The 25,257-nt window shown below is 42.9% G+C and overlaps 1 protein-coding gene across 2 annotated transcripts in view; it reads left to right on the top strand.

The window, feature by feature from the left end:
- Window positions 1–25,257, top strand: part of wwox (WW domain containing oxidoreductase) — a 207,280-nt gene that overhangs the window by 71,723 nt on the left and 110,300 nt on the right. For both annotated transcript variants that reach the window (XM_077515816.1, XM_077515817.1), the window contains exons 7-8: window positions 3,923–4,108; window positions 12,969–13,233. In XM_077515816.1, the coding sequence (XP_077371942.1) occupies window positions 3,923–4,108; window positions 12,969–13,233 (451 nt within the window). The remainder of the gene's footprint in view (window positions 1–3,922; window positions 4,109–12,968; window positions 13,234–25,257) is intronic.

Raw genomic sequence — 25,257 nt, 5'->3', positions numbered from 1 at the left:
TCTGAGTAAAGGGTTTCAAATGTTTTTGTAAGCAGCACTTTTCTGAGTGGTTAGTAGCAACAAGACACGGGGGGGTTTACGAGTCTGAGTTGCAGATGTGTAGTTCAGTTAACACCATTATTTTTGCACGATATACTAAACATATCAGCAAACGATGTAATCTAAATACCACATATTCCAAGCAAAGGTATGTTTTGAGCCATTCACATGCATGCTCGAATGGAATTATTTTTCCATGATGACATAATTGTACGTTACGAGACTCCGCGTTCTCTTCCTCGTCGTCTCCCTCGCCCCCTTTGAGATGGTCCACATGTCTATAAAACATATAACATAACTGTGTGTTTTCTGTTGCATAGTTTAGTTGCACTAACAAATATGAACATAGATAGCCATTATCATTAGCTGACGTACAGTATTTCCTAACAATGCCGACAAAAATATTAAATCTGAAATTAAATGACTAAATCACAAATATTAGGGATCTGTACAGTATGTCTAACAAATGCAATTCACTTACGTCATCACTCGAGGGAATACCAGAAGTTGTTTGCGTTCTGTTCCGGTGAAATTGGTGGTAGGCTGTTGAAGTAGGGTCTCTCTGGGACGCCGTAGTTCGTGTGCTTAAAATCATTGCATTATCTTGTTTGACCGATAGATGGCGGTCGTGAGCTACACACTGCGGCTTTAAGGCCCTCAAAGCGCTTCACATACCCATTCACCTACTGATGACGCAGCATCAGGAGCAATTGGGGGTTCAGTATCTTGCTCAAGGATACTTCGACGTGGTCACAGTGGCCTGGGATCGAACCCACAACCTCTGGGTTGGGAGACGACCACCATACCACTGATCCACGTCGCCGCATTTTGTGAGCATTTTTTTTCACTAAATCCCATTTTATCTATCTTTATCTAACCATTTTTTTTGAACCGCTTGCTCCTCACAAGGGTCGCGGGGGTTGCTGGAGCCTATCCCAGCCTATCCCTATGGGCAGCAGGTGGGTTACACCCTAAACTGGTTGCCAGCCAATCGCAGAGCACACAGAGACGAACAACCATCCACACTCACACACACACCTAGGGACAATTCGGAGCGCCCAGTTAACCTGCCATGCCATTTTTTTGGAATGTGGGAGGAGACCGGAGTACCCGGAGAAGACGTACACGGACATGGGGAGAACATGCAAACTCCACCCAGGAAGGCCGGAGCATGGACTCGAACCCGAGTCCTCAGTACTGGGAGGCGGACGTGTGCTTCTGAGTGTGGATGGTTGTTCGTCTCTGTGTGCCCTGCGATTGGCTGGCAACCAGTCCAGGGTGTCCTCCGCCTACTTCCCAGAGCCAGCTGAGGTAGGCGCCAGCACCCCCCGCGACCCTTGTGAGGAATAAGCGGTCAAGAAAATGGATGGATGGATGGATATGTATATATACATATACATATATATATATATATATATATATATATATATATATATATATATATATATATATATATATATATATATATATATATGTATATGTATATGTATATGTATATATATATATATATATATATATATATATATATATATATTAGGGGTGTGAATTGCCTAGCGCCTGACGATTCGATTCGTATCACGATTCATAGGTCACAATTCGATTCAATACCGATTAATCCCGATACGAATTTATAAATCGATTGTTGAGATTTTTTTTACTCAGATTTAGAAAATACTATTCAGTAAACTTGTGCATGTACACTGTGAGATTTGTATGAAAAGGTATTATTTATGTATCTGAAACTTCAGTCCTATAACTGTGAGCTACTCTATTTAACAAACTGGTTGTAACCTTTTTCATGTTTGAACAGCATTGAAATAAAATATTAAGGCTTTTTTTTTTTTTTTTATCTTTAAAAAAAATAAAAAAATAAAAAATATTAAAGCTTAATGCTCCATTAATATAACATTCTTCCATGCTTAAGGTGTGAATCCTAACCCTAAGTAAGACGTTTTGTTGAATATTTTTCCATCAAAAATTGATGTTTAAAAATCGATTCGGCTGCCTATTGAATCGATTCGAGAATTGCGAGCTGTAGTATCGCGATATATTGCTGAATCTATTTTTTAACACCCCTAATAAATAAATAATCGGTAAATAATAAATAATCTCATCTCCCTCCTCAGAGGTCTCAAAAAGTCAGCCACTGTCCTCTGCTGAGATGACTAATAGGATTTTCATTTTTATTTGAGAGAACTACTTCATGTGCAGTTAAAACAACCCGTTTGTATTATTTCGACAATATTGTTCAATGTTTTCCTTTAAAACAAGACTTGAACACTGAAGGCATATGCTGCGTGTAATGGAAAAAAATCGGTATCGGCAAAAATCGGGATCGGCAGACTTTTTAAAAGATCGGGAATCGGTGATTGGCCGGAAAATTGTGATTGGTACACCCCTAATATATATATATATATATATATATATATATATATATATATATATATATATATATATATACATATATATATATATATATATATATATATATATATATATATATATATATATATATATATATATATATATGTACGGTATATGTATTAAAGAAAAGTAGCACTTTACAGCATTGTACTTATATGAATACACAAATATACTAAAATAAAACAATATAAATAAATGACAGTGTTTCTTAAATTGCTACATTTCTCACTCACCTTCCACTGACCTTAATCTTTGTCACCATCTTGTCTTTTTTGTTGCGTTTTGCTTTCTTTCATTGTCTGTTTTTATTGACAAAGGTCTATACTATATTTATATAGCCTAGTCTTTATGGACACCTTCTGCGTCATTATATTACATAAGGTACAACTTATAGGCTCATGCCAAGTACACTTGGCTTGTGTTTTTCCATTATTTCAAGCTTTAATTTAATAGACATCAGCTTTTTCGTATCAGCGCTCACTTTCTTTGGATCCATGGTTAGAAAAAATAATATTTGATGAAAAACTCAACATATGAGCAGAAAACACAACAGATATCTGATACCTTTCAGTGTGTGGTACCATGTGAACTGATGGTGGCCGTATGTCCAGTGTCTTTGTCTCTTGAGGCTGTTGCTCATACGCTGTCTCCTCACCTTATTATATTTTAACACGCGCCGCAAGTGCGTCCCACCGCGGAAGTGCTGAGGTGGGCGTTCTTGAAGTTGACGAGGTTTGTGCTCTTTAATGAACCTTGCGTGTTCGGGAGGCCTGAAGGTGATCGCTACTGTACACTTCTATGTAATAGCACGGGATAGCTCATTATAGCGGGAGCATAACAATTCGCACATTAATTTTCCAGCATCCAGTTTTTAATTAATCCAGTAGGCAGTCTTAAACACAGGGTACACAAATTGCCTCCGGCCTCATAATTAATTCTAATGGAAGAAATTAAAAATTGGTGGGGTGTGTTTGGATTGTTCGTCTGTGTTACAGTGGCTCCGAGCTCGCTAGAGCGACGCTGTCACCGACAAGCATCTCTTACTGCCTCGACCAATCTAGCGGTCTTGGAGCCATAGCATGCAGATAGATTCATTGCGCTTGTGTGCATATGTGTGTGTGCGTGTGCGCGCACTAAAGCATATGTTCCTTTATTGGCCCCCAGCACTCTTGTGTACTAAAATGATAGCTTTTCATTGCCTGGATGAATCTTCATCTTCATTACTTTGGTAGACCCACATTGTTCATGGGTCAATGGGTCAATATAAATGGCTGTACATTATGTGCGGAATTCTATTTAAAAAAGTATCTACTAAAAAAAAAAACCCAAAAAAAAAAAAAAAAAAAAAGGTTTATGTATGTATGTATTGACCTGCAACATATCAGGTGGAACCCTAAACCCTTTTAGGGTTTTGTCTCCTTTCTTATCAATAATCCCCAAAAAACATTTTGTCTTGTAGGCCCTTGCACATTTTGGTGTGTAACGCCGCAGTGTGTACTCAGCCGTGGAGTTTGACCGAGGACGGCCTGGAGTCCACCTTCCAGATCTGCCATCTGGGTCACTTCCTGCTGGTCCAGTGCCTGCAGGACGTGTTGCGTCACTCGGCGCCCGCCCGTGTGGTGGTGGTTTCGTCCGAGTCCCACAGGTAACACATGAGAGTGAGCAATTGGTGTGTGTTGATGTAAGAATCAGAAGAAATGAATCCAATTTGGATGCCATACTTCTGCCACAGAATCCCTTTTGGAATAATTTTCATCTTCCTCAATTTTTGACATTGACATGCAATATAGGTAATTTGCAAAATTACAGGACCTTTCCAACTTGGAACCTTTCCATTGTATTTAATTGGGATGTATTGCATTTCTTCTCAAATAGGGGGATGCAGTGTGATTTTCGTAACATCAAGGAACATATTTTTTTTTTTAGACGTACTAGAATAAAGTGCAATAGCACATCCACTACAGTAGGTGGCAGTGGCACTCTCATTCTTAGCGCATGCAAGGAGTAGTAATTCCTCTGCAGTGGCATACTTAAAACAATTTTGATATAAAAAATGATACTATTTTGAGTTATGATGGAGAGTTGGAGAGGGGCAAAATAATTACTTCTTCCATTTGCATAAAAACATATTGAGAAGCACTGATTTATTGGAATATATGGGAATAAATCAGGAATTTACATAATTGAATTTCTTAATAGGGAATTCAAAAATAGTTGGGGAAAATATATTTTATTTTCATCCTGATTACAGAAAAATAACTAGCAATCCTATTGAATACTTTAGGAGGTTCTAAAACATTTTATACATCCATCCATCCATTTTCTTGACCGCTTATTCCTCACAAAGGCCGCGGGGGCTGCTGGCGCCTATCTCAGCTGGCTCTGGGCAGTAGGCGGGGGACACCCTGGACTGGTTGCCAGCCAATCGCAGGGCACACAGAGACGAACAACCATCCACACTCACAAGCACACCTAGGGACAATTCGGAGCACCCAATTAACCTGCCATGCATGTCTTTGGAATGTGGGAGGAGACCGGAGTACCCGGAGAAGACCCACGCGGGCACGGGGAGAACATGCAAACTCCACCCAGGAAGGTCCGAGCCTGGACTCGAACCGGAGACCTCAGAACTGGGAAGCGGACGTGCTAACCACTCGACTACCGTGCCGCCACATTTTATACAGTATGTGCTAATTATATAGACAGTAAGATCTTCGTTCACATTGAGTATATTAATTCGTCTGACTCATTTAGTATGCCACTTGTAACAGTTACCAACCAAAATGGCCACAATAAAAGTTTCTATCCAATTTTAACACATTTGTGAAGCTGAAAATCACAATTTTCCTTATCATGACTGATAAAGCCTTTTTTTTTTTGGGTCGTCACATGTAGACTCTCATAGGTACGTACACAGTATTCATAAGTTGTGCGCGTACGCAATTGCTCAGTGCTCTCACCGTCTCAGCGCACTGCAAATGTCTGCAGCACATAAAAAACCCCTGCAGTTGTAAGCCCATTTACTGTTTTTATTTCTTATATTATCTTCCTATAAAAATAAAAAATCAACTTTATCTAGTACATGTGGTTAATGGAGTGTGAAAGAAAAATGTAACCAAAAAAAAAAAGCTTCAATGCAAGGGGAACACACGTGCGTCGTGGGACGGAGAGGCTCTGTCGAAAATGAATGGGCATCACGTTACTATGGTGACCCCGGTCGGCGTGTACCTCGCGCACAACAAGACACCATTCCCACTTCCCGTACAGTTTTAATTGCAGTTTGGGTGCACACTCAGTTGTTCTACTGCACTTTGAAGCATACATACATTATAGAAACACTCACACTCAACACTGACAGGACTGCAAACTGCTCCATTCAGGAAGTCCAAATATAGGCATAATTTATGAGCCTCTTCAATGAAGCTCTTCACGTGTTGCAGAAATCTTCACGTTTTAAAAAATGACATGTTTTCCATAATTTTTGAGTGGACGATGTGGCCCCATATTTATAAAAAAATTGAGAATTATGCTTAAAATATCCTGTGTGATTAAAACAAGTAACAAACTAGGGCTGAATCTAATCATATGACACTTATTGTACAAGTGGTTTGAATTTTTTTTCGTAACGTGTTGGACAAGTGTGATACTGGTTTGGCCGCCATGTGCATGTCTGATGTTGCCAAGAGCTTACTGTATATACATTAACTAACAGTTAGGTTTACATTTCACGGTCAATTTTGTCCTGATTGGGCTTTGCTTTCATTTCATAGTTCTGACAACATGATGCGGACAAGTCTTTGAGTAGCACTCACACATATAGCTTATAATAGAAAATTTAGAAATCCATTCATTTCATACCAATGAAATGTGCATGTAGCGCTTCTTGCAGACTTATTGGTACTACCATACGCCACACACCGCAGCATTTCACCATGGAGACAGTAAATTACATAAAAACGCTGCGGGAAAATCAATATTTTCAAGTTTGGTGGGCTGAGTGGGTGGCAACGTAAGATGGCCGCTGGTGTATTCACTTCTCGCTATGAAGAATAAGTGGCATTGTGAGTCCATAAATCCGTGGATGTTGCTCACAGTAAGCCGTGGAATGCTCAAGAAGTTTTAAAATTAGAGGGAACATTGTACGTACATGCTGTATCTCAGGAACTATAACAGCTACAATAATGCTTTTTATTAAAAGAGTGAGAGTTGAAGAGGTTATGTACCAAATATGTTTGTATCACCATTTGGATTACTGGATACCCCCTGTTATGTTTTTTTTGTTAGTTTTTTTTGTTTTTTTTAATAGTGTCGGCAAGTTTCACATCAATCAAATACTGTCAATAATTCTTCCTGACATACCCATTAAGCATCATCCTTTATTTTCCCACTATCAATGGAATAATAGTGTGACTTTAAAGTGAATTTGGGTGTCAAAGTGTTGCCCCCACCCTTTACCCGCTGGAGTGTGGCGCTGCGCAAAGCATAACTCATATAACAGTGCAGCCGTGTGATCCACTGGAACAAGTGTGCACATGTTCTCCTGGTCTCAGGTCATTCCGCCGAGCTCCGATCAATCAAGTGGGCTCAGGCCAGTCTGACTGACTGACTGACTGAGAAATGGGATCGATGCCACACGGTCGCCTCTGCTGCCCCGTCATATGCGCAGTCCTGAGCTCGGGGCTCGCAGATGACTGCGAGACATCATGCTTGTCCGCTGTATGACAGCAAGCAGAGGAATGAAACGCTGGAGGCAAGACAGACAAATAGACCGACTGCCGGCAAGCAGCGGGGAAAAAGAGGCAGAAAAGGGGCTGAGTGTACCACTGCAGCGACGGGTTCAAAGTAAATTTTGGCTGATAAGTCTATCCATCATGTTGATGATACGTTTAATTCATAGTGACAGCTTGTGGTGGGAAATGAGTTTTCCAGTGAGTGAGGCTGTCATGTTTGACAATAGGCATTAAGTCTGATGTATCAGTTTGTAGCCAAAAGTGGCCAGCACTACTGCACGACTGCAGTTGGAGACTTGCAACTTCAACTCTATTGTTCTCAAAACTTTTGGACAATAAATATAATAGTGCTCTTTACATATTGCTGGATTTACGCTGCATGGTTCATGTAATGCAATTCGGATTTATTTTTTTTCCTCTCACATGGCACAACTAGGATATTAGATATGGCAGGGACATGAGAGACAAAAAAAACAAAAAAAACATCCTCAGATCAGAATCAGGCTTCTTTAAAATGTGGGTACATTTATAATACATATCGGATATTTGCCAATGTGAATTCAGCATGAATGCACAAATGTAACATACCCTGTTAATTCCAGCATGATGTCATAGAAAGTATACCCTGGACTGGTCGTCACCCAATTGCAGGGCACATAAACCCTTGTGAGGATAAGTAGTTCAGATAATGGATGGATGACCAGTGTGTCTAAACCAGAGGTCCGTGATGTAATTGCCAGGGGTCCTTGAAATTAATATCTTAAAAGATAAAAGGATCCTTGGACATTTATAGAAACAGGATGAGGATAAGCGGTTAGGAAAATGGATGGATGGATGATTTTACTCATATTGGAGTACTCAGATGTGCTCATATTTGCCTCAAACAGTAATTATTACAGTTCGATTCGATACCGATTAATCCCGATATGAATTTATAAATCGATTGTTGCGATTTATTTATTTATTTATTTTATTTTACTCAAATTTAGAAAATACTAATCAGTAAACTTCTACATGTACACTGTGAGATTTGTTTGAAAATGTATTATTTATCTGAAACGTCAAGTCAATTCAAGTCATCTTCCATGCTTAAGGTTTGAACCCTAACCCTAAGTAAGATGTTTTGTTGAATATTTTTCCATCAAAGATTTGTTTAAAAATCGATTCGGCCGCCTATTGGATCGATTTGAGAATTGCACAAATCAGTTTTTTAACACCCCATATATATATATATATATATATATACGATTTATTATATATTTTTTTCTTCATTCTTGTCTTGGAACTGTCACGATGTGGGGTGTTGAAGGCAGGACCCAAATGCAGGAGGCAACCAAAAAACAGGGCAAGGCAGGGATGCAGGTAAAAAAGGGGATTTAATTAAAAAAAACTATAAACAAGGTACTATGAAAAAATTAACAAGATCAAAAAACAAACACAAGGCATGGCATGGAACACAGGGACAACAACAGGCACAACAGATACTATGACTCCACAAGAACCGAACGGAAAACAGGGGACTAAATACACACAGGCTAATGACAATGACTAGACACAGCTGGGAAAGACACAAGTGGCAGGGGAAGCTGATTGGTGGATACACTGGGAAGGGAAGAAACACTCAGGTGGACGTGGTTTGACATAACGGGACAAGGGAAGACACAAGGAACACATGACAAACGACCAAAAGACAACAAAAACCCACCCCCACCAAACCAAAACATGACATAACCCCCCCCCCTCAAGGGACGGCTCCCAGACGTCCAACATAAAAAGTCCAAAAACAAGGGCGGAGGAGGGCACACGGCCCACCCATCCGTCCCAGACAAAAAGCAGTTCAGGAGGGCGTCCTCGACGCCCGACAAGAGAGTCCCAGCGGGGCCAGTCAGGAGGGCGTCCTCGACGCCCGACAAGGAGCAGAGGTGGCGGCGGGGTGTTCGCCGCCAGATGAGGAGCAGGAGACGGCCGCTGGCCGGGCGCCGCCGGAACTGGTGCAGGCGATGGCGGCCTCTGGCCGAGCGCCGCCGGAACTGGTGCAGGCGGTGGCGGCCGCAATCCATGCGCCGCCGGACGAGGAACAGGAGGTGGCGGCCGCAATCCATGCGCCGCCTGACGAGGAACAGGAGGTGGCGGCCGCATTCCATGCGCCGCCTGACGAGGAACAGGAGGTGGCGGCCCAGGCGAAGCGGCCAGGGGCTGCGGCGGCGGCGGCCCAGGCGAAGCGGCCAGGGACTGCGGCGGCAGCGGCCCAGGCGAAGCGGCCAGGGGCTGCGGCGGCAGCGGCCCAGGCGAAGCGGCCAGGGGCTGCGGCGGCAGCGGCCCAGGCGAAGCGGCCAGGGGCTGCGGCGGCAGCGGCCCAGGCGAAGCGGCCAGGGACTGCGGCGGCAGCGGCCCAGGCGAAGCGGCCAGGGACTGCGGCGGCAGCGGCCCAGGCGAAGCGGCCAGGGGCTGCGGCGGCAGCGGCCCAGGCGAAGCGGCCAGGGGCTGCGGCGGCAGCGGCCCAGGCGAAGCGGCCAGGGGCTGCGGCGGCAGCGGCCCAGGCGAAGCGGCCAGGGGCTGCGGCGGCAGCGGCCCAGGCGAAGCGGCCAGGGGCTGCGGCGGCAGCAGACAAGGTTCCGGAGCGAGAGGCTGCAGCAGACGAGGTTCAGGAGCGAGAGGCTCCAGCAGACGAGGTTCAGGAGCGAGAGGCTGCAGCAGACGAGGTTCAGGAGCGAGAGGCTCCAGCAGACAAGGTTCAGGAGCGAGAGGCTCCAGCAGACGAGGTTCAGGAGCGAGAGGCTCCAGCAGACGAGGTTCAGGAGCGAGAGGCTCCAGCAGACAAGGTTCAGGAGCGAGAGGCTCCAGCAGACGAGGTTCAGGAGCGAGAGGCTGCAGCAGACGAGGTTCAGGAGCGAGAGGCTGCAGCAGACAAGGTTCAGGAGCGAGAGGCTCCAGCAGACAAGGTTCAGGAGCGAGAGGCTCCAGCAGACAAGGTTCAGGAGCGAGAGGCTCCAGCAGACAAGGTTCAGGAGCGAGAGGCTCCAGCAGACGAGGTTCAGGAGCGAGAGGCTGCAGCAGACGAGGTTCAGGAGCGAGAGGCTCCAGCAGACGAGGTTCAGGGACTTGAGGCCTGTCTGACCCGTCACTCCCGACGCCACGGAGCAAAGCCAGTACCTCCTTTAGCCCGGCAATGGCTCGGTCGCAGGCTTCAAGCCCCTCCTTCTGCCCGGCAATGGCTCGGTCGCAGGCCTCAAGCCCCTTCTTCGCCCAGGGCTCCCATTCCGCCATTGCCCCCGCTGGGTCCAGTTCTGGTGGAGTCATTCTGTCACGATGTGGGGTGTTGAAGGCAGGACCCAAATGCAGGAGGCAACCAAAAAACAGGGCAAGGCAGTGATGCAGGTAAAAAAGGGGATTTAATTAACAAAAACTATAAACAAGGTACTATGAAAAAATTAACAAGATCAAAAAACAAACACAAGGCATGGCATGGCATGGAACACAGGGACAAGAACAGGCACAACAGATACTATGACTCCACAAGAACCGAACGGAAAACAGGGGACTAAATACACACAGGCTAATGACAATGACTAGACACAGCTGGGCAAGACACAAGTGGCAGGGGAAGCTGATTGGTGGATACACTGGGAAGGGAAGAAACACTCAGGTGGACGTGGTTTGACATAACGGGACAAGGGAAGACACAAGGAACACATGACAAACGACCAAAAGACAACAAAAACCCACCCCCACCAAACCAAAACATGACAGGAACGTTAACTACTGCAATTGCTGGACTATAAGGCACACCCAATACATCTCTAAAGGAGAAAAAAAAAAGCTTAAAAAAAAAAAAAGCATTTTGTACATACATAAGCCACACCTGACTATAAGCCGCATGTGCCCACATTGAAACATGAGATATTTACCAAGAAAGACGGTGCATAGAAAGAGTTTTCAAAGGTTTAATAATATACCTTAGCTTTTCTTTCCAAACAGTGTCTGTGACGCGGCAGTAACACAGCAGCAATATGGTAGTAACTAATAGGGCTGGTTAAAAATAACATACTGGTAATAGTCATTGACACTGAGACTTCTTATATTTTCTATGATGAGAGTCTGTTCATGCTAATTTTATCATGCACAAAGCGCCAAGTTACATTAATCTTGCGTCTTCCTCGAAACATATATTCCACCTGTCTCACTCTTACCTTTTCTGCTCGAACGCCCCTGGCGGCCGTCAGAAAAAATACATATATTAGCCGCATCATTGTATAAGCCGCAGGGTTGAAAGCGTGTGACAAAAGTCGCGGTTTATAGTCCGGAAATTACGGTATTTGACTGTGCAGGTATACCTAATGTTTTGTTTTCTTCTGTAAGAATGGCAAAGCACACCTATATTCTACCTATCCGTCTGTGCTCTGCAGCCAGCCTCTTCAAAGAGGGCTTTGGCACGTTCACACATGGACAGGCAACATGGACAGCAGAGGGGAAAAGGGAGCAGAAATAGTGAATCTCCCATGACATCTTCCATTCTGTCCAACTCATTCCGGCCCTATATTACCTCCACTGATGTCATCCGCTCTTATTTTTGTTTGCGCTATTTTCCACTTTCCGCTGATTTGCCGTTTATTCACTTAGCCTCCCCTCACATGCAGTGTGTGACCCCTGACCCTCCAGCACATTATATTCCCTAAGCCCCTGGTCCACAGTTAAAGCACTGACCTGTAAGGCACCGAGGTTGGGGAGAGATGAACTTGGGTGTAATGACACTTTATCAGTTTCCAACACGGGGAGCTTACCGTGGAATTGGCCCCAGTACGGGTAGACTTTGTCCTCCAGCTGCATCAGATCTTCATACAAGGGGAGATGATATCCTTAATGAAATAACCTCTGATAGATGTGAGCTGCAGCCCTGCCGCCATACTTTCATGAGCAGAATACAGCAGAACCTCCATGGGCTCCAACAGTTGGGAATTCGACCAAAATCTGCAGCAAGATTGTGCCTCTAAGGCAGGGATGTTAAACATGTTTTAATTGCAGGCAACATCGTAGTTATGATTGCACTCAAGAAATTTTCATGTTGAAATCTTTTCATGTAAATGAATTGAAATGAATGGCCACTAGAGGGCAATATAATAGATACAGAAATAGTACATGTAGATTTGATGATGAAACTCACCATTCGAACAGGGGTGTGTAGACTTTTTCTATCCACTGTCAGTATGAAGTCCATCTTAAAATCACCTTCTTCATCTGTAACCAGGCACAACTTCAGCAACTATTGCGAAGCAATTCGAAAGTAAAAACTTCAAATGTTCTAGTTTAGGCAGCTGATTTATCAAGCCGTAGCGAGTAGTTATGAAGTCGCAGCACATGAAATGAAAAAGCCTGCAGATGTTGTAATTTAGCCAAGCAAGGATGTCGCGCGAGGCGACGGTAAACAACGAGCCAGCAGCCAGCTTGTAAAATCGTCGGGAAAGCAGGTGACATTTTGATTGGTTGTTTTCTAATGACGGGGATTAATATGTAGGATGTGCTCGATCCCAAACACACACACACACAATACAAAGTGTGTGCTTTGGCGCCCGCGCTTTGTGACGTGACGACCGCGACGCGGCGAGTCGTGTGATGTACAGGGAAGCGTGTCAAAACATCTGGATTTTAACAGCTCCGTCGCAGGCAATTAAAGAACATCATGTCACGTCTTTTGATTTGTGTTGCAACCCGCACCTCCCATATGCCACCAAATGTCACTCTCATTCTAAATGGACCCCACTTTGATATATTTTTCAGGTTCACGGACTTGTTAGACTCGTGCAGTAAGGTGGATCTGGCGCGGTTGTCGCCCCCGCGGAAGGAGTACTGGTCCATGCTGGCCTACAACCGTGCCAAGCTGTGCAACATCCTGTTCAGCAACGAGCTGCACCGTCGCCTCTCTCCACAAGGGGTGTCGTCCAACGCGGTGCACCCCGGCAACATGATGTACACCACCATTCACAGGAGCTGGTGGCTCATGACCTTCCTCTTCACCCTGGCTAGGCCATTCACCAAGTCACTGGTAGGCATGAAAACTAAAGTCACTTAATAGTCAAGTTCCACCAAATTCAGTTTAATTTGGTTCACCAAGGAACATTTTGGAATTGTATGGTAAGCAATGGGTATCTAATGTACGGCCTGGGGGTCATTTGCGGCCTGTTATCTTTTTTTTTTTTTTTAATTGGCCTGTCACTTAGTATTATAATAATAAAATTAAACATCACCCTCATCAGAACGCTAAAAGACAATTAAAATGTAAAAAAAAAAGATATGACATTGTTTAAAAAATATATCAAAAAGCTGAGTGTTACAAAATCACACTTTTTATTTACACATTTTATTAACATCCATCCATCCATCCATCCATCCATCCATCCATCATCTACCGCTTATCCGGGGTCTGGTCACGGGGGCAGCAGCTTTAGCAGGGAAGCCCAGACTTCCCTCTCCCCAGCCACTTCACCCAGCTCGTCCAGAGGGATCCCAAGACGTTCCCAGGCCAGCCGAGAGACATAGTCTCTCCAGCGTGTCCTGGGTCGTCCCTGGGGCCTCCTGCCGGTGGGACATGCCCGGAACACCTCCCCAGGGAGGCATCCAGGAGGCATCCGAACCAGATGCTCGAGCCACCTCAGCTGGTTCCTCTCAACGCAGAGGAGCAGCGTCTCGACTCTGAGTCCCTCCCGGATGACTGAGCTTCTCACCCTATCTCTAGGGAAGAGAGTGTATTTTAAATAATATTTAAAAAAATAAAAACGTGTATAAATAAATGAAATAAAATAAAATACGTTAAAATGTACCCCGCCTACTGCCCGAAGCCAGCTGGGATAGGCTCCAGCGACCCTTGTGAGGAGTAAGCAGTTCAGAAAATGGATGGATAGATGTTAACAAGTAATGTAAAAATGAATGTAAAAAGAGTCCATCCATCCGTCCGTCCGTCCGTCCGTCCGTCCGTCCATCCATCCATCCATCCATCCATCCATCCATTGCTGATTTTCCGGGTTCGGGTCAGGTGCGAAGCAGCTTTAGCAGGGCATTTCAGACTTTCTTCTCCCCATCCACTTCTTTCATTTCTTCCGGGGGGATCCCAAGGCGTTCCCAGACTAGCCGAAAGACAGAGTCTCTCCAACGTGTCCTGGGTCATCCCCGTGACCTCCTGCTGGTGGGACATGCCTGGAACACCTCACCAGGGAGGCATCCAGGAGACATCTTAATCAGATACCTGAGCCACATCATCTGGCTCCTCTCCACATGGAGGAGGACCGGCTCGATTCTGAGTCAGAGTATCCCATCCTATCTCTAATGGAGAGCCCGGACACCCTGTGGAGGAAACTCATTTTGTCCGCTTGTATCCAGGATCTTGTGCTTCCGGTCACAACCCACATCTCGTGACCACAGGTGAGGGTAGGAACATAGATCAACCAGTAAATGGAGAGCTTCGCCTTTCGGCTCAGCTCCATCTTCACCACAATTGACCTGTCAATCTCCCGCTCCATCCTGCCCTCACTCGTGAACAAAGACCCCAAGATACTAGAACTCTTCCACTTGGGGCAGGATCTCATACCTGACCCGTAGAGGGCATTCCACCCTTTTCGACCGAGAACCATCATCTCAAATTTGGAGGTTCTGATTATCATCCCAACCGCTTTAAATTGCTGAAAACCACTGCAGTGAGAGATGGAGATTGTGCCAAACCAGACCCCCTCAATGCCTGGGCTGTGCCTAGAATTTCTGTCCACAGTATGAACAGAATCTGTGACAAAGGGCAGCCTTAGCGAAATTCAACCCTCACTGGAAAAGAATCCGACTTACTGCCAGCAATGCGGACCAAACTCTGCCATCGGCGGTCCAGAGACTGAACGGTCAGGGCGTTTGGTACACCATTTCCGAAGCACCCCCCCTACATAATTCGCCGAGGGACATGGTCGAACGCATTGTCTAAGTCCACAAAACACGTAGACTGGTTGGGCGAGCTCCCATGCACACTTGAGGACCCTGCTGAGGGAGTCAAGTAGGTCCACTGTTCCACAAACGGGACATAAATCACACTGATCCTCTCGAATCCAACATTCAACTTCCTGACGGGCCCCCCTCTCCAGCACACCTGAATAGACCTGATCAGGGAGGCTGAGGGAATGTGATCCCTCACAAAACTTAAGCGTTTAAAAAGATCATGAATTTCTTTTTGATATATATAATAGATAATATATAATAGAGTATTCAAAGTGAACATTTTAAAGCCCCCGAACAGCTTTGTTTTAGAAACCCAAATTTTCACCTCAATGAACCAAATGGAACAAAACTTGGTGGAAATTGGGCTATAGATGTTGCTAATCACCCTCATGCTACCATTGCTGTTCTTAAGTTCACTGTGAGAAGTCACCCTATATGCTCTTTTGTTTTTCACTGGCTGATGTATCCCTTGGTCAGCGTTTTATTTGTCTTGTTGTGTTTGTGGGATGCAGTAGAGGAAAAGGATGGAGAAGGGGGGGGGGGACGATGTGCTCATTGTAAGCGTTCAGGAAGAAGGTCTGCTTTTCTCATAGAGATATTCTCTCGTGTGTTTTCCTCCTGTGCCTGTTGCCTGTTTATTTAACTCAGGGTGACTGTTCCCCTTTCCCCTTTTGGATCCTGTGTACGGTGACTATTGAGTTACTGTAAATGCATGCTTTCTCCATATACCCCGGAGTACTGACACAAAGAACTCTGTCATGTACCCCGAGCCCACCAGGAGAAACTATTACCACATATTTTCTGATGCCTTATCTTACAGCCGTACAGTAAAGACATTATGTTCACACAGGGTATCTTGAGAGGGAAATGGCAGGAGTAAGGCCAGATGTTGAACTGATGGGTTGTATGGTTTATTTGTTCAATTAAAGCCAGGTCCCATTTGAGAATCGCTGCTTTCTTATGGCGGCGGTGTCGACGTTAGCATGTTCCTCTAACCCTGGGAACTTTGTTTTGGGGGTCAGAATGGTGGAGTTGAAGTGGATAGGGGTCACACAACAATGGAGCGAGTGTTTCCTCCGTGAATTTGGCTTTCAAAGTGTGGGGAGGTTCTCACTGTTGTCTTGTGGGGATTGCAGGGTGATGACTGGGTGCCAAGGCCGCGACGGCGAGCCATCTGGTTCGCATATAAATACAGCCTACAAATTTCTAAGACAAATCAACCTTTTAGCTTGTGTTTTGTTTTTTGTTTTTTGTACAAATTTTGTTTGCGTGGAGACTTTCTAATTTACTGTAGAATGTGCAGTGCAGATTTGGAGAGTATTAAGTGTAACTAGACGTGCAATTTCTGGAGAAATAGTGTGTGAAAGCTGAATGCTAACATTTTAATATATGTGGAATGCTTTATTATAACAATAATGTTAAATGACATTGAACAGAATGGATGTCAAAGCTGCCGAATGCACAAAAATTTAATTTTGACAAGGTAATGGTGAAAAAATGAAACTGTAATTGTGTAAAGTGGCGGAATATTATGCTATAATAATAATAAAGAATCTGAATAAGTGTGAATTTCAGCATTCACACAATTAAACTTAGTTTTTCAAATTTTTGTAACATGATTTTGAATAAGACAAACAGTTTTAACTTTTCATACACATGACCGTACCTTATTTATTACATTTTAAGGAGTATTTTTTTTTTTTTTAGTCCTTTAAAGTACAGTTTTTATTTTTTATCCACATGGCAGTAACTTCTTATTTATTAAATTTTAAGGCGAGTTCAGTTTTTTATGTTGAAGTATAATACATTTGCATTTAGATTTAACCTTTTATTATGTGCTATACTTTCCAATATTTAAGCACAGTGTTAATGTGTAATAATAATATACTTTTTAGGAAATATCATTCTCCCTTGTTTAAAGGGGCTGTCTGCTGGATTCACTCAGGAAAATGCCGCGGGAGTGATGTCATGCAGCTGACACGTTTGCCCGGCCCCGTTTGCGACACGCCACCCCCCCGCTCTGCGATTGGCTGCAGGGTTGTAAACACTGTCTTTCCACTGAAACGTCCCGCTGTCTACAAAACAAACACGAAATGGCAAAATACAGGCTGGGGAGGTGGGGGTTTAGGACAAAATTACCACAAAAGATTAACAAAAACACAGATGTGTAGACTGAGAGAAAGTTAAAGTGTGTACATCCTGTATTTAAAAAGTGCATTTTCTTGAGTGAATCCGGCAGACAGCCCCTTTAAAGGGGCACGATACAAGATTCAGAGTTTTTGCACATTTGCGACCCCTCTGGCAAAACGTGGAATGGACCCCAGCGACGTGCAGATGGCCAGGAGCGTGCGCGACTTTTCGGGCACGAGCAAACCTCCAAGTTAATCGAATAAACGTAAACACGGAGCACAATGCCTTTTTCATAGGCTTAATAATTTCTGCAAAGGTAAGAAACGTATTATTAATCTTCAAGTTACTTTGTATGTGAAAGTCATTTTGAGTGACAAAAGCTTCCGTAATTACAACCTTCCAAACATAAATAATGCACCCCGTGAATCTGATGACATTGAGGATAGCAGTGCATTGCTAATATGCCCAAGTGCGGAGACATTAGTTAGCGACCGTGTGGTAGTTTTATTCTGCACTGCTAATCCTAAATAGACCCTATCGTATTTTTGTTACGAAGTCTTACCTTTTTAGCAAAAAGTCAGCAAGCTGTGGGTCCCGTTTCATCCCCAAGATAGCTCTTAACTCTCTCCACCTGACAAACGCTGCTCCTATATTTATCCGCGTTCTCCCGTGACGCTGGTCTGAAAGTTTTTTACTTTTCTTTGTCTTCCGTGGAGTCTCCACAAGGGATTGAGGCGTATCGGGTGCGGTTCTCTTCAAGTCCATCTTGAATTAGCTGTCCTGTCCGTGAAGTTGCGTGAACAATCGCGAGAGCTAACTGGGACAATAGCGTGTACGCGCATGACGTCATGCTCAGAGCAAAAGCTAAAGTTTCCGGCCCGAACGCTCCAACATTTTTTCCTTTTACAGAAAAATAGGGGCAGCAGTCATTGTGCCACAGTAGTGTACTCCTGTGCATAATACAATTTTTAAAACATGTGCGGGTGAAAAATATGGTTATTTTAACACTCAAATTTGAGTCTAATCTTGCATCGTGCACCTTTTAATATGAACACTTAGGCCTAATAACTTAGTGTATTCTGGTGGTACAGTACTTGGAGAGCAAATATTGTACGTGTTGTGAAAAGTAATGCAAAGAAATGGTTCTCAAACCACTTTTATTCAATGACTTCCTGATGTATTCTGCTTGGCCACTAGGGGGCAGTATAATACAGACATACTACACATTGATTTGATGATATATACACAGAAGAGGATAAAGAATATGTGCCTGTGAGAATTGTTGTATGCTATGTCTGCATTTGTTGCTACTGTTTGTGTTTGAATATAAGCGTTTTAAAGGTTTAGAACTAACTACCGCAACATTGATGCTAATTACATTATGCTGTCTGTATGGGGTGTTTTGCAATTTTTTATGTCTGATTTCTACCTAGATTATAGTTTTTGAAGCTTTACAGACTTTCATATCATAAACCTTTCTTTACCTTTGAAAAAACAAATCAAACCACTACAGGCCTTAAACTCACCGAATTGGGAGATGCACGTGTGAATTGGCCGATGACCGTTTATTGAACCTAAGTGGACGTCAATTCTTGTGTTCTTGACGTGCCTAAGTGGGTGTGTCTTTGAAAGCAATCATCGGAGTGGATCCTGACTTTTCCGCACATGCTTAATTAAACACCGTGTAGATGTTAGTAAATATTAAAGGGCAAAGGTAGGGCTAGTAATTAAAATTTGGGGTGTGCTGACACAGCGATTAGCTAAAACTCGTGCTTGATAAAGGCCACACACACACACACACACACACTTCTCACAATGCACTCTGGCACACCCTTAAGCTGAGCGTTTGCTTTTATTTAAATCTGGCCTTGATAAGACCCCTGGAAGTGTATCCTCTTTAAAACCCTCTGCTCCTCACAGTCTGCATCCCTCCCCCCCACATTAAGGGCTTAATAAAACAGTGATATTATTTCCGTTATTGGTTGCGGGGCTATGAAGATGCTATCGCTTTAATTGCACACGCACACTTACGGGATCCGCCGAGATTGTTCGGGGATGCAAACATAAGCAGAATGTGGAGTCCAAAAAACAATCACGGAGGCCCCCCATGTGTGTTCTTGCACAAATAATCTGCCTCTCATTTAAAACATAGCTTTGATTTATTGCAACACAGGTGGAGTTATTTACAGTGAACCCCGCTATATCGCTCATCGTATACATCACCAATATGTCGCGGATTGTTTTTTATCGCATATTTTTAAGACATTGTTTTTGTAATGAGTTTTTACAGTAAAAAAGCAAGTCGGACTTTAGATTTGGCAGCCTTCAGTGTAGTACAAGGTTGTACAGCAACATGCTGGGAAAGGAGAACTCGAGGTAAAATTTTGTTTGCAATAATATATCTATATATGTGCCCACTAGTTTAAACATAATATTCTGATTAATTGTATTTGTGGAATAAGAACTGAGCAGATTAATCTATCCATTTCCTCCAAAGTGCCCTCAGGCTCGCATTGCAAACATCATCATCATCATCATATGACGTCATTTTCTTTTGTTTTATGCGTCAGTTTTACAGCAAACTTAAACTGGGAGTGACATACAGTATGCTGTAATAAGCTTGAAGCATCTTTGTTTGAGAACTGTGGCTGCACCAATGAGTCTTTTTGATTTCTCAAAGTGTCTCACTTATTGACAGCAAGAATGTGAGAACAGGTGCTAAGGAATATTTTAGAAAGTCCCCCCCAAAAATCCCACAACATAATAGTTTCCTCCATTTTTGTATTGGCTTACACACACAAAGCAGTACATTCTCAATATTAAGACAAGTGAAAAACCCTCCAGGTGAAATATTTGATTTCATGCACAACACGTATCGGGAAGCCGTCAAGCTGTCAACTTTCTTTGTGTTGTGGCTTCCACTTAAAGCAAAAGAAACTTGTCTATTAGCAGAGAGCACAACCCACTCCGCCACTGATGCGCCATCGCTGATTCCATTTTGCTGAGTTGAGAAAAGCATCTATAAAGTGCCGTGACATTTTAATCAGCCAAACTATCTGGCACTAACATCATGTTCCCCTCCCTGCGCCTTGATCTGCTTATCAGAGATGGTCTGTAAAGCCCCTGTTTCTTTAATTCAGCGTGTTTAGAGTGGGAGTTTTCCCTGTGTCCTTTGCGCACATTATCAGCATTAAATGATCTGGGCCTGCAGTGGTTTGCATGCGCTTGCTTGTGTGCTGAGAGATGAAGGCTGAGGCGTTATCGCAGCTCTCTTGATTTAGTCGCTGTGATTAATGCTCAGACTTTGATTGACAGATTTCAACCGATTTATTTGATCTGTGATAGTCAAAGTTTTGCGATGGTTGCGAGAGCTGACCCAGTCTGGTGTTTCTTGGTAGTGCCAAGTGTTTGTTAAATAAAGCATTAGTTGACTGTAAACTAAAGAATTGAGACTGCTACCTATTAATTTTCATAATGTTGGCCTGTAGGTGACATCTCCACATGCAATATAGTTTGGAGGCAAAATGACATTGGGTATGCATTTCAATATCACATAATGAATATCTGTGCAGTTATCAGTCGGGCTGTAACCTTTTGTGAAGTTGCCGTGCTGTAACACTGACCCTGTGACATTTTGTTGACTGACTGATTGCCCCCCGAAGATCGGCGTGCCCTCAGGCTCTTAGCAGCTGGGCCCTGCCCTATACTCATCCAATCTATACCCTAACTGTAGGCCCACAGCGCTGCAGTGACTGGAGATCACATCCGTCGCCGTAATGGGCAAAAGGGAGTTGGCGCTGCGGGTGCTGCTCCTATCGGACACCCCGGGAATGTTGATCAGCGCTCTCGCCAGGTCCCACGCTTCTCAACGTGATTATTTTACCCTGGATTCCGCCTCGGGCACCAGGCCACCTTTTTACATATGCACAAGCTGAACTTTTGACCAGGCACTGCTGTATTAGAGACATGGTTGTTCAGTCGGGGAGGAGAGTGAACCTTTCAGACTCACCCACAATAATTAAGAATCTGTGATATAGCTAGAGCATGTTAAAAACAGTTTTGTTGAAGAGTTTTACCCTTCCCACACACTTTAAACACATTTAAATGTATGAAAACACTCGCTGTTGAGAATACTGTCCTATTGATGAAACAGAAATGAAGACTCTCGTACGTAAGGCTCGTACAATTCTCTAATTACGAGGCAAGCTTGCTTAAGTCTGTTTGTCTCTCTCACTGACATCTATACAAATAAATAACCAATAAAAAATAAAAGATATGTTCAACCATATCACATATGTGTGCTCACACTTGTACAACAATTAATGTTTGGGAAATTATTGTATTTCGATTAGATTAGCTGTATATGTAGGGCTTTACATTATCTTTTATTTTGGTGTACATGCTGGAATGGATACGGGTTTACAACTCACTAATATTATCTGCACATTTATGAATAGCATATTCTGTTTATTTTCTTATTACTCATTTGTTCATTGTTTTCTAGTTTAATGTTACATTATTAAATATGAATAACGTACTGGTACATTAATATGATAGAAGTAATAGGGGGTAAGGACTACATGAGTTATTGTACTTCTTCCTATAATTCTTTTCTTTCTTCAATTTTTATTTTCTCTTCAACTTTTATGTTATATTTTGTAATGTGTTCATGTGTTCAATAAACCAACCAACCAGCCAACCAACCAAAAAAATAAATAAAATAAAATAAAAATAATGATAAACATAAACATTATATATTTATTAAAATACATAAAAATGTTCAACCAAACCAATATAAATTAATTAAAAAAAAAAGTTGATTTAATGTTAGCATATACAGTATAGCCCCAAATAATAAACAGATTGAATTGGGAACCTATCCCCAATTATTTTCGGAAACCTCCATGACCCGATCCCCCGCTTATTCATTTTTTTTTTGGTAAGATCATGGCAATTATAAGGAGAGTCAATTAATGATTCACGGATTCTTGCTATTCTTAGTTGGGCTTGACCCCCACAAACCGCTGGGGTCAACTGTACAAAACAACATACATTAACACAGAGATATTACTGAAATTATAAACCTTCATATCTATACGACTTGAACACACATGGAGAACATAAAAGATAATTAAATATTGTGTATTTAACACATTCACTGCCAGCCCAGCAAAAAATGCATCATTTGACGTCTTTTTTCCGTCAATGGCAGTGAATGAGTTAAACACAAAATGTTCAACTAAACAATATGGGTTTGTCTGAAGAAATTCCACTAGTTTAATTCTATCATGTACTGTAATACAAAATGCAAGGCCAACTGAAATTAGCACATCTTACGTTAATTGTAAACCTTCAGACTGCTGCTTTAACACACACGGAATAGCAACGCATACAAACAGGAATATATTCTCTCTGCTCTCTGGGAATATTAAAATAGATAAACGTAGGACTAAGAGCAAGCGGTTAAGAAAATGGATGGATGGATAAACGTAGGACTGTTTTATGCCAATCTGCTGAATCTAATTTGCAATATACCGGGAGTTCACTGTAATGATCCTGCTCGTCTCACTTCTTAGCTGCTACCCAGGGGCATTAACCCCTGAGATATGACATGAGCATTTCTTTACCTGCTTCTCACTGGTCTTTTGTGGCAAGCTGACACATGTGCTATGTGTTCTGTTCAACCACGTGGAAAGAGCGAATAAGCCAACCCCTCCTCGATTGGCTTACACGACCTGCCAGCACTTTGTAATAGAGTCCTCTAGGATGATTAGGAGCTACACAGGAGGGGGCAACACCACGAAAACGAGACAGAACATTTAGCATGAAGTCAAATGGTTCATACGACTCTGTGAAGACAAGTTTCAGAGCAGAAAGCCACTAAAGAGTTGGCTAACAGTAAAGTAGTAATTGGTGTAAACTCTCATCTATTGTACAAATGCACTTCTGGTTATATTTTTGTAAAATCATATTCGGTGTAGGCGGCACGGTAGTCGAGTGGTTAGCACGTCCGCTTCCCAGTTCTGAGGTCTCCGGTTCGAATCCAGGCTCGGACCTTCCTGGGTGGAGTTTGCATGTTCTCCCCGTGCCCGCGTGGGTCTTCTCCGGGTACTCCGGTCTCCTCCCACATTCCAAAGACATGCATGGCAGGTTAATTGGGCGCTCCGAATTGTCCCTAGGTGTGCGTGTGAGTGTAGATGGTTGTCCGTCTCTGTGTGCCCTGCGATTGATTGGCAACCAGTCCAGGGTGTCCCCCGCCTACTGCCCAGAGCCAGCTGAGATAGGCGCCAGCAGCCCCCGCGACCCTTGTGAGGAATAAGCGGTCAAGAAAATGGATGGATGGATGGATGGATGGATGGATGGAGAAATTGTGTTTGTTTTATGTTTAGGTTGACCCTAAACTTCAACTGGAAGTGGCTTCATGCAGCTTGAAGCATTCTTTATTTATTTTTTTAAAAATTGTTCTCTGTCTGCCAAACCACACTTGTAGGCAATCATAAACTTGTGTTTGTGCGCATATTTTTTTGCATGAGTTTACTTTACTGTGTCCAGAGCGGCCCAGAAGAGGGACACACGTGAAGGGAAAGCTTGTGCGGGGATGGATAAAAGCACACAATCCCATTTGGCTTTATTGACATGTGTGTTCCTGCCCAATCCTGTTACAGGGATTATTGTCCACGTAGATACCATTTCATTAAAGAAAACACACACACACGCACACGCGCTCAAACATACACGCACACATAGAGTCGCAGTGGGTGAGCAGAGATGGCCTGAGGCATGCTTATGTGGTCCATTGCACAAGGAAACTGTGTAAATGGTTTATTGTGGATGAGTTGATGTGATGGAAAGCGTGTCTGGATCAATAAAGAACCAATCAAATGCTGACAGTCTGCTACTGTATGCGGTCAGTGGTTAACCCCCCCCCTTCTTCTCCCTCCTTCATGGACGCACTTACACAACATGAGTGTGAAGAAGACATGATCCTGGCCGAATGGGGAAATATGTAATTTTTGGAGCTGTTGGGTACAATAGAGGGATTTGATTTGGTTGGTAGAATTTTTTTTTTTTTTTGTCTAGTACCTGTTTCAAGGCACCCTCTGACTTCTGTGTCACGTTGCGTAGTATGTATGATCATTCTCATGGTGTTTTACTATTTTGCTGTCTCAGAATTCTTCCATGACCTTTCAAAGACCAACTGGTGCATGTTTCTGCGGGAACCTGTGCACGTGGTGGCGACACAGACAGTTCTCCGGACTGTTTGAAATCTGTAACAGAGTGCTTCTATAATATTAAATGTTTAAAGTTTTATTTTGCGCTCGAGTGCATGGTAACTGTTTGACACCTCGTAAGTCACGCGTTCCATCTATGATTGGTTGTTAGACACAAGATGGAGCCAGATATTGCAGATTTTTACAGCTCATATTTATCACTGTCAATATGACAATAGTTAATTAATTTATTTATTTTTTCAAATTAAATCGCCAAACCTTCCATTGAGTACATTACTGATAAAGTTTAGACACTCTTGTTGTAGAACCTTTGGGGTGTTGCAGTTTTATGGTTCGATTGCCACCTGTCCAGATTATATCCATACTTTTTCTTTACATCGTCGACTTGCATTTATGTGTGTTTTTTCAGGTAATTTCTTATAGGGGTTTGCAATTAATCGAAATTCAATACAATTTCAATTATTACACTCCACAATTACAAAATCAGCATAATCGTAAAAAAAAAGATTAGCAATACTAATTTTGAATTGTTTAAATTTATACATTTGCACCTTTTTAAATTTTAAAATAACTAATTTAATATTTGTTTTCATCCAAAAGGAAATCCAAAAGGATTATAGTGTTTCAAAGAATTGTATTTGTCTTATTTTTTATGTTTATTAAACATGTTTTGTACCAAAAAATAAATTATCGTCCTAATCGTGATTGCATTTTTTTTTTCTTTTTACCAAAAT

Source organism: Festucalex cinctus, chromosome 3, assembly GCF_051991245.1.
Source record: "Festucalex cinctus isolate MCC-2025b chromosome 3, RoL_Fcin_1.0, whole genome shotgun sequence".
Classification (NCBI taxonomy): Eukaryota; Metazoa; Chordata; class Actinopteri; order Syngnathiformes; family Syngnathidae; genus Festucalex; species Festucalex cinctus.
The sequence above is the reverse complement of the archived record's forward strand: the minus strand, read 5'-3'. Positions and strand labels throughout refer to the sequence as shown.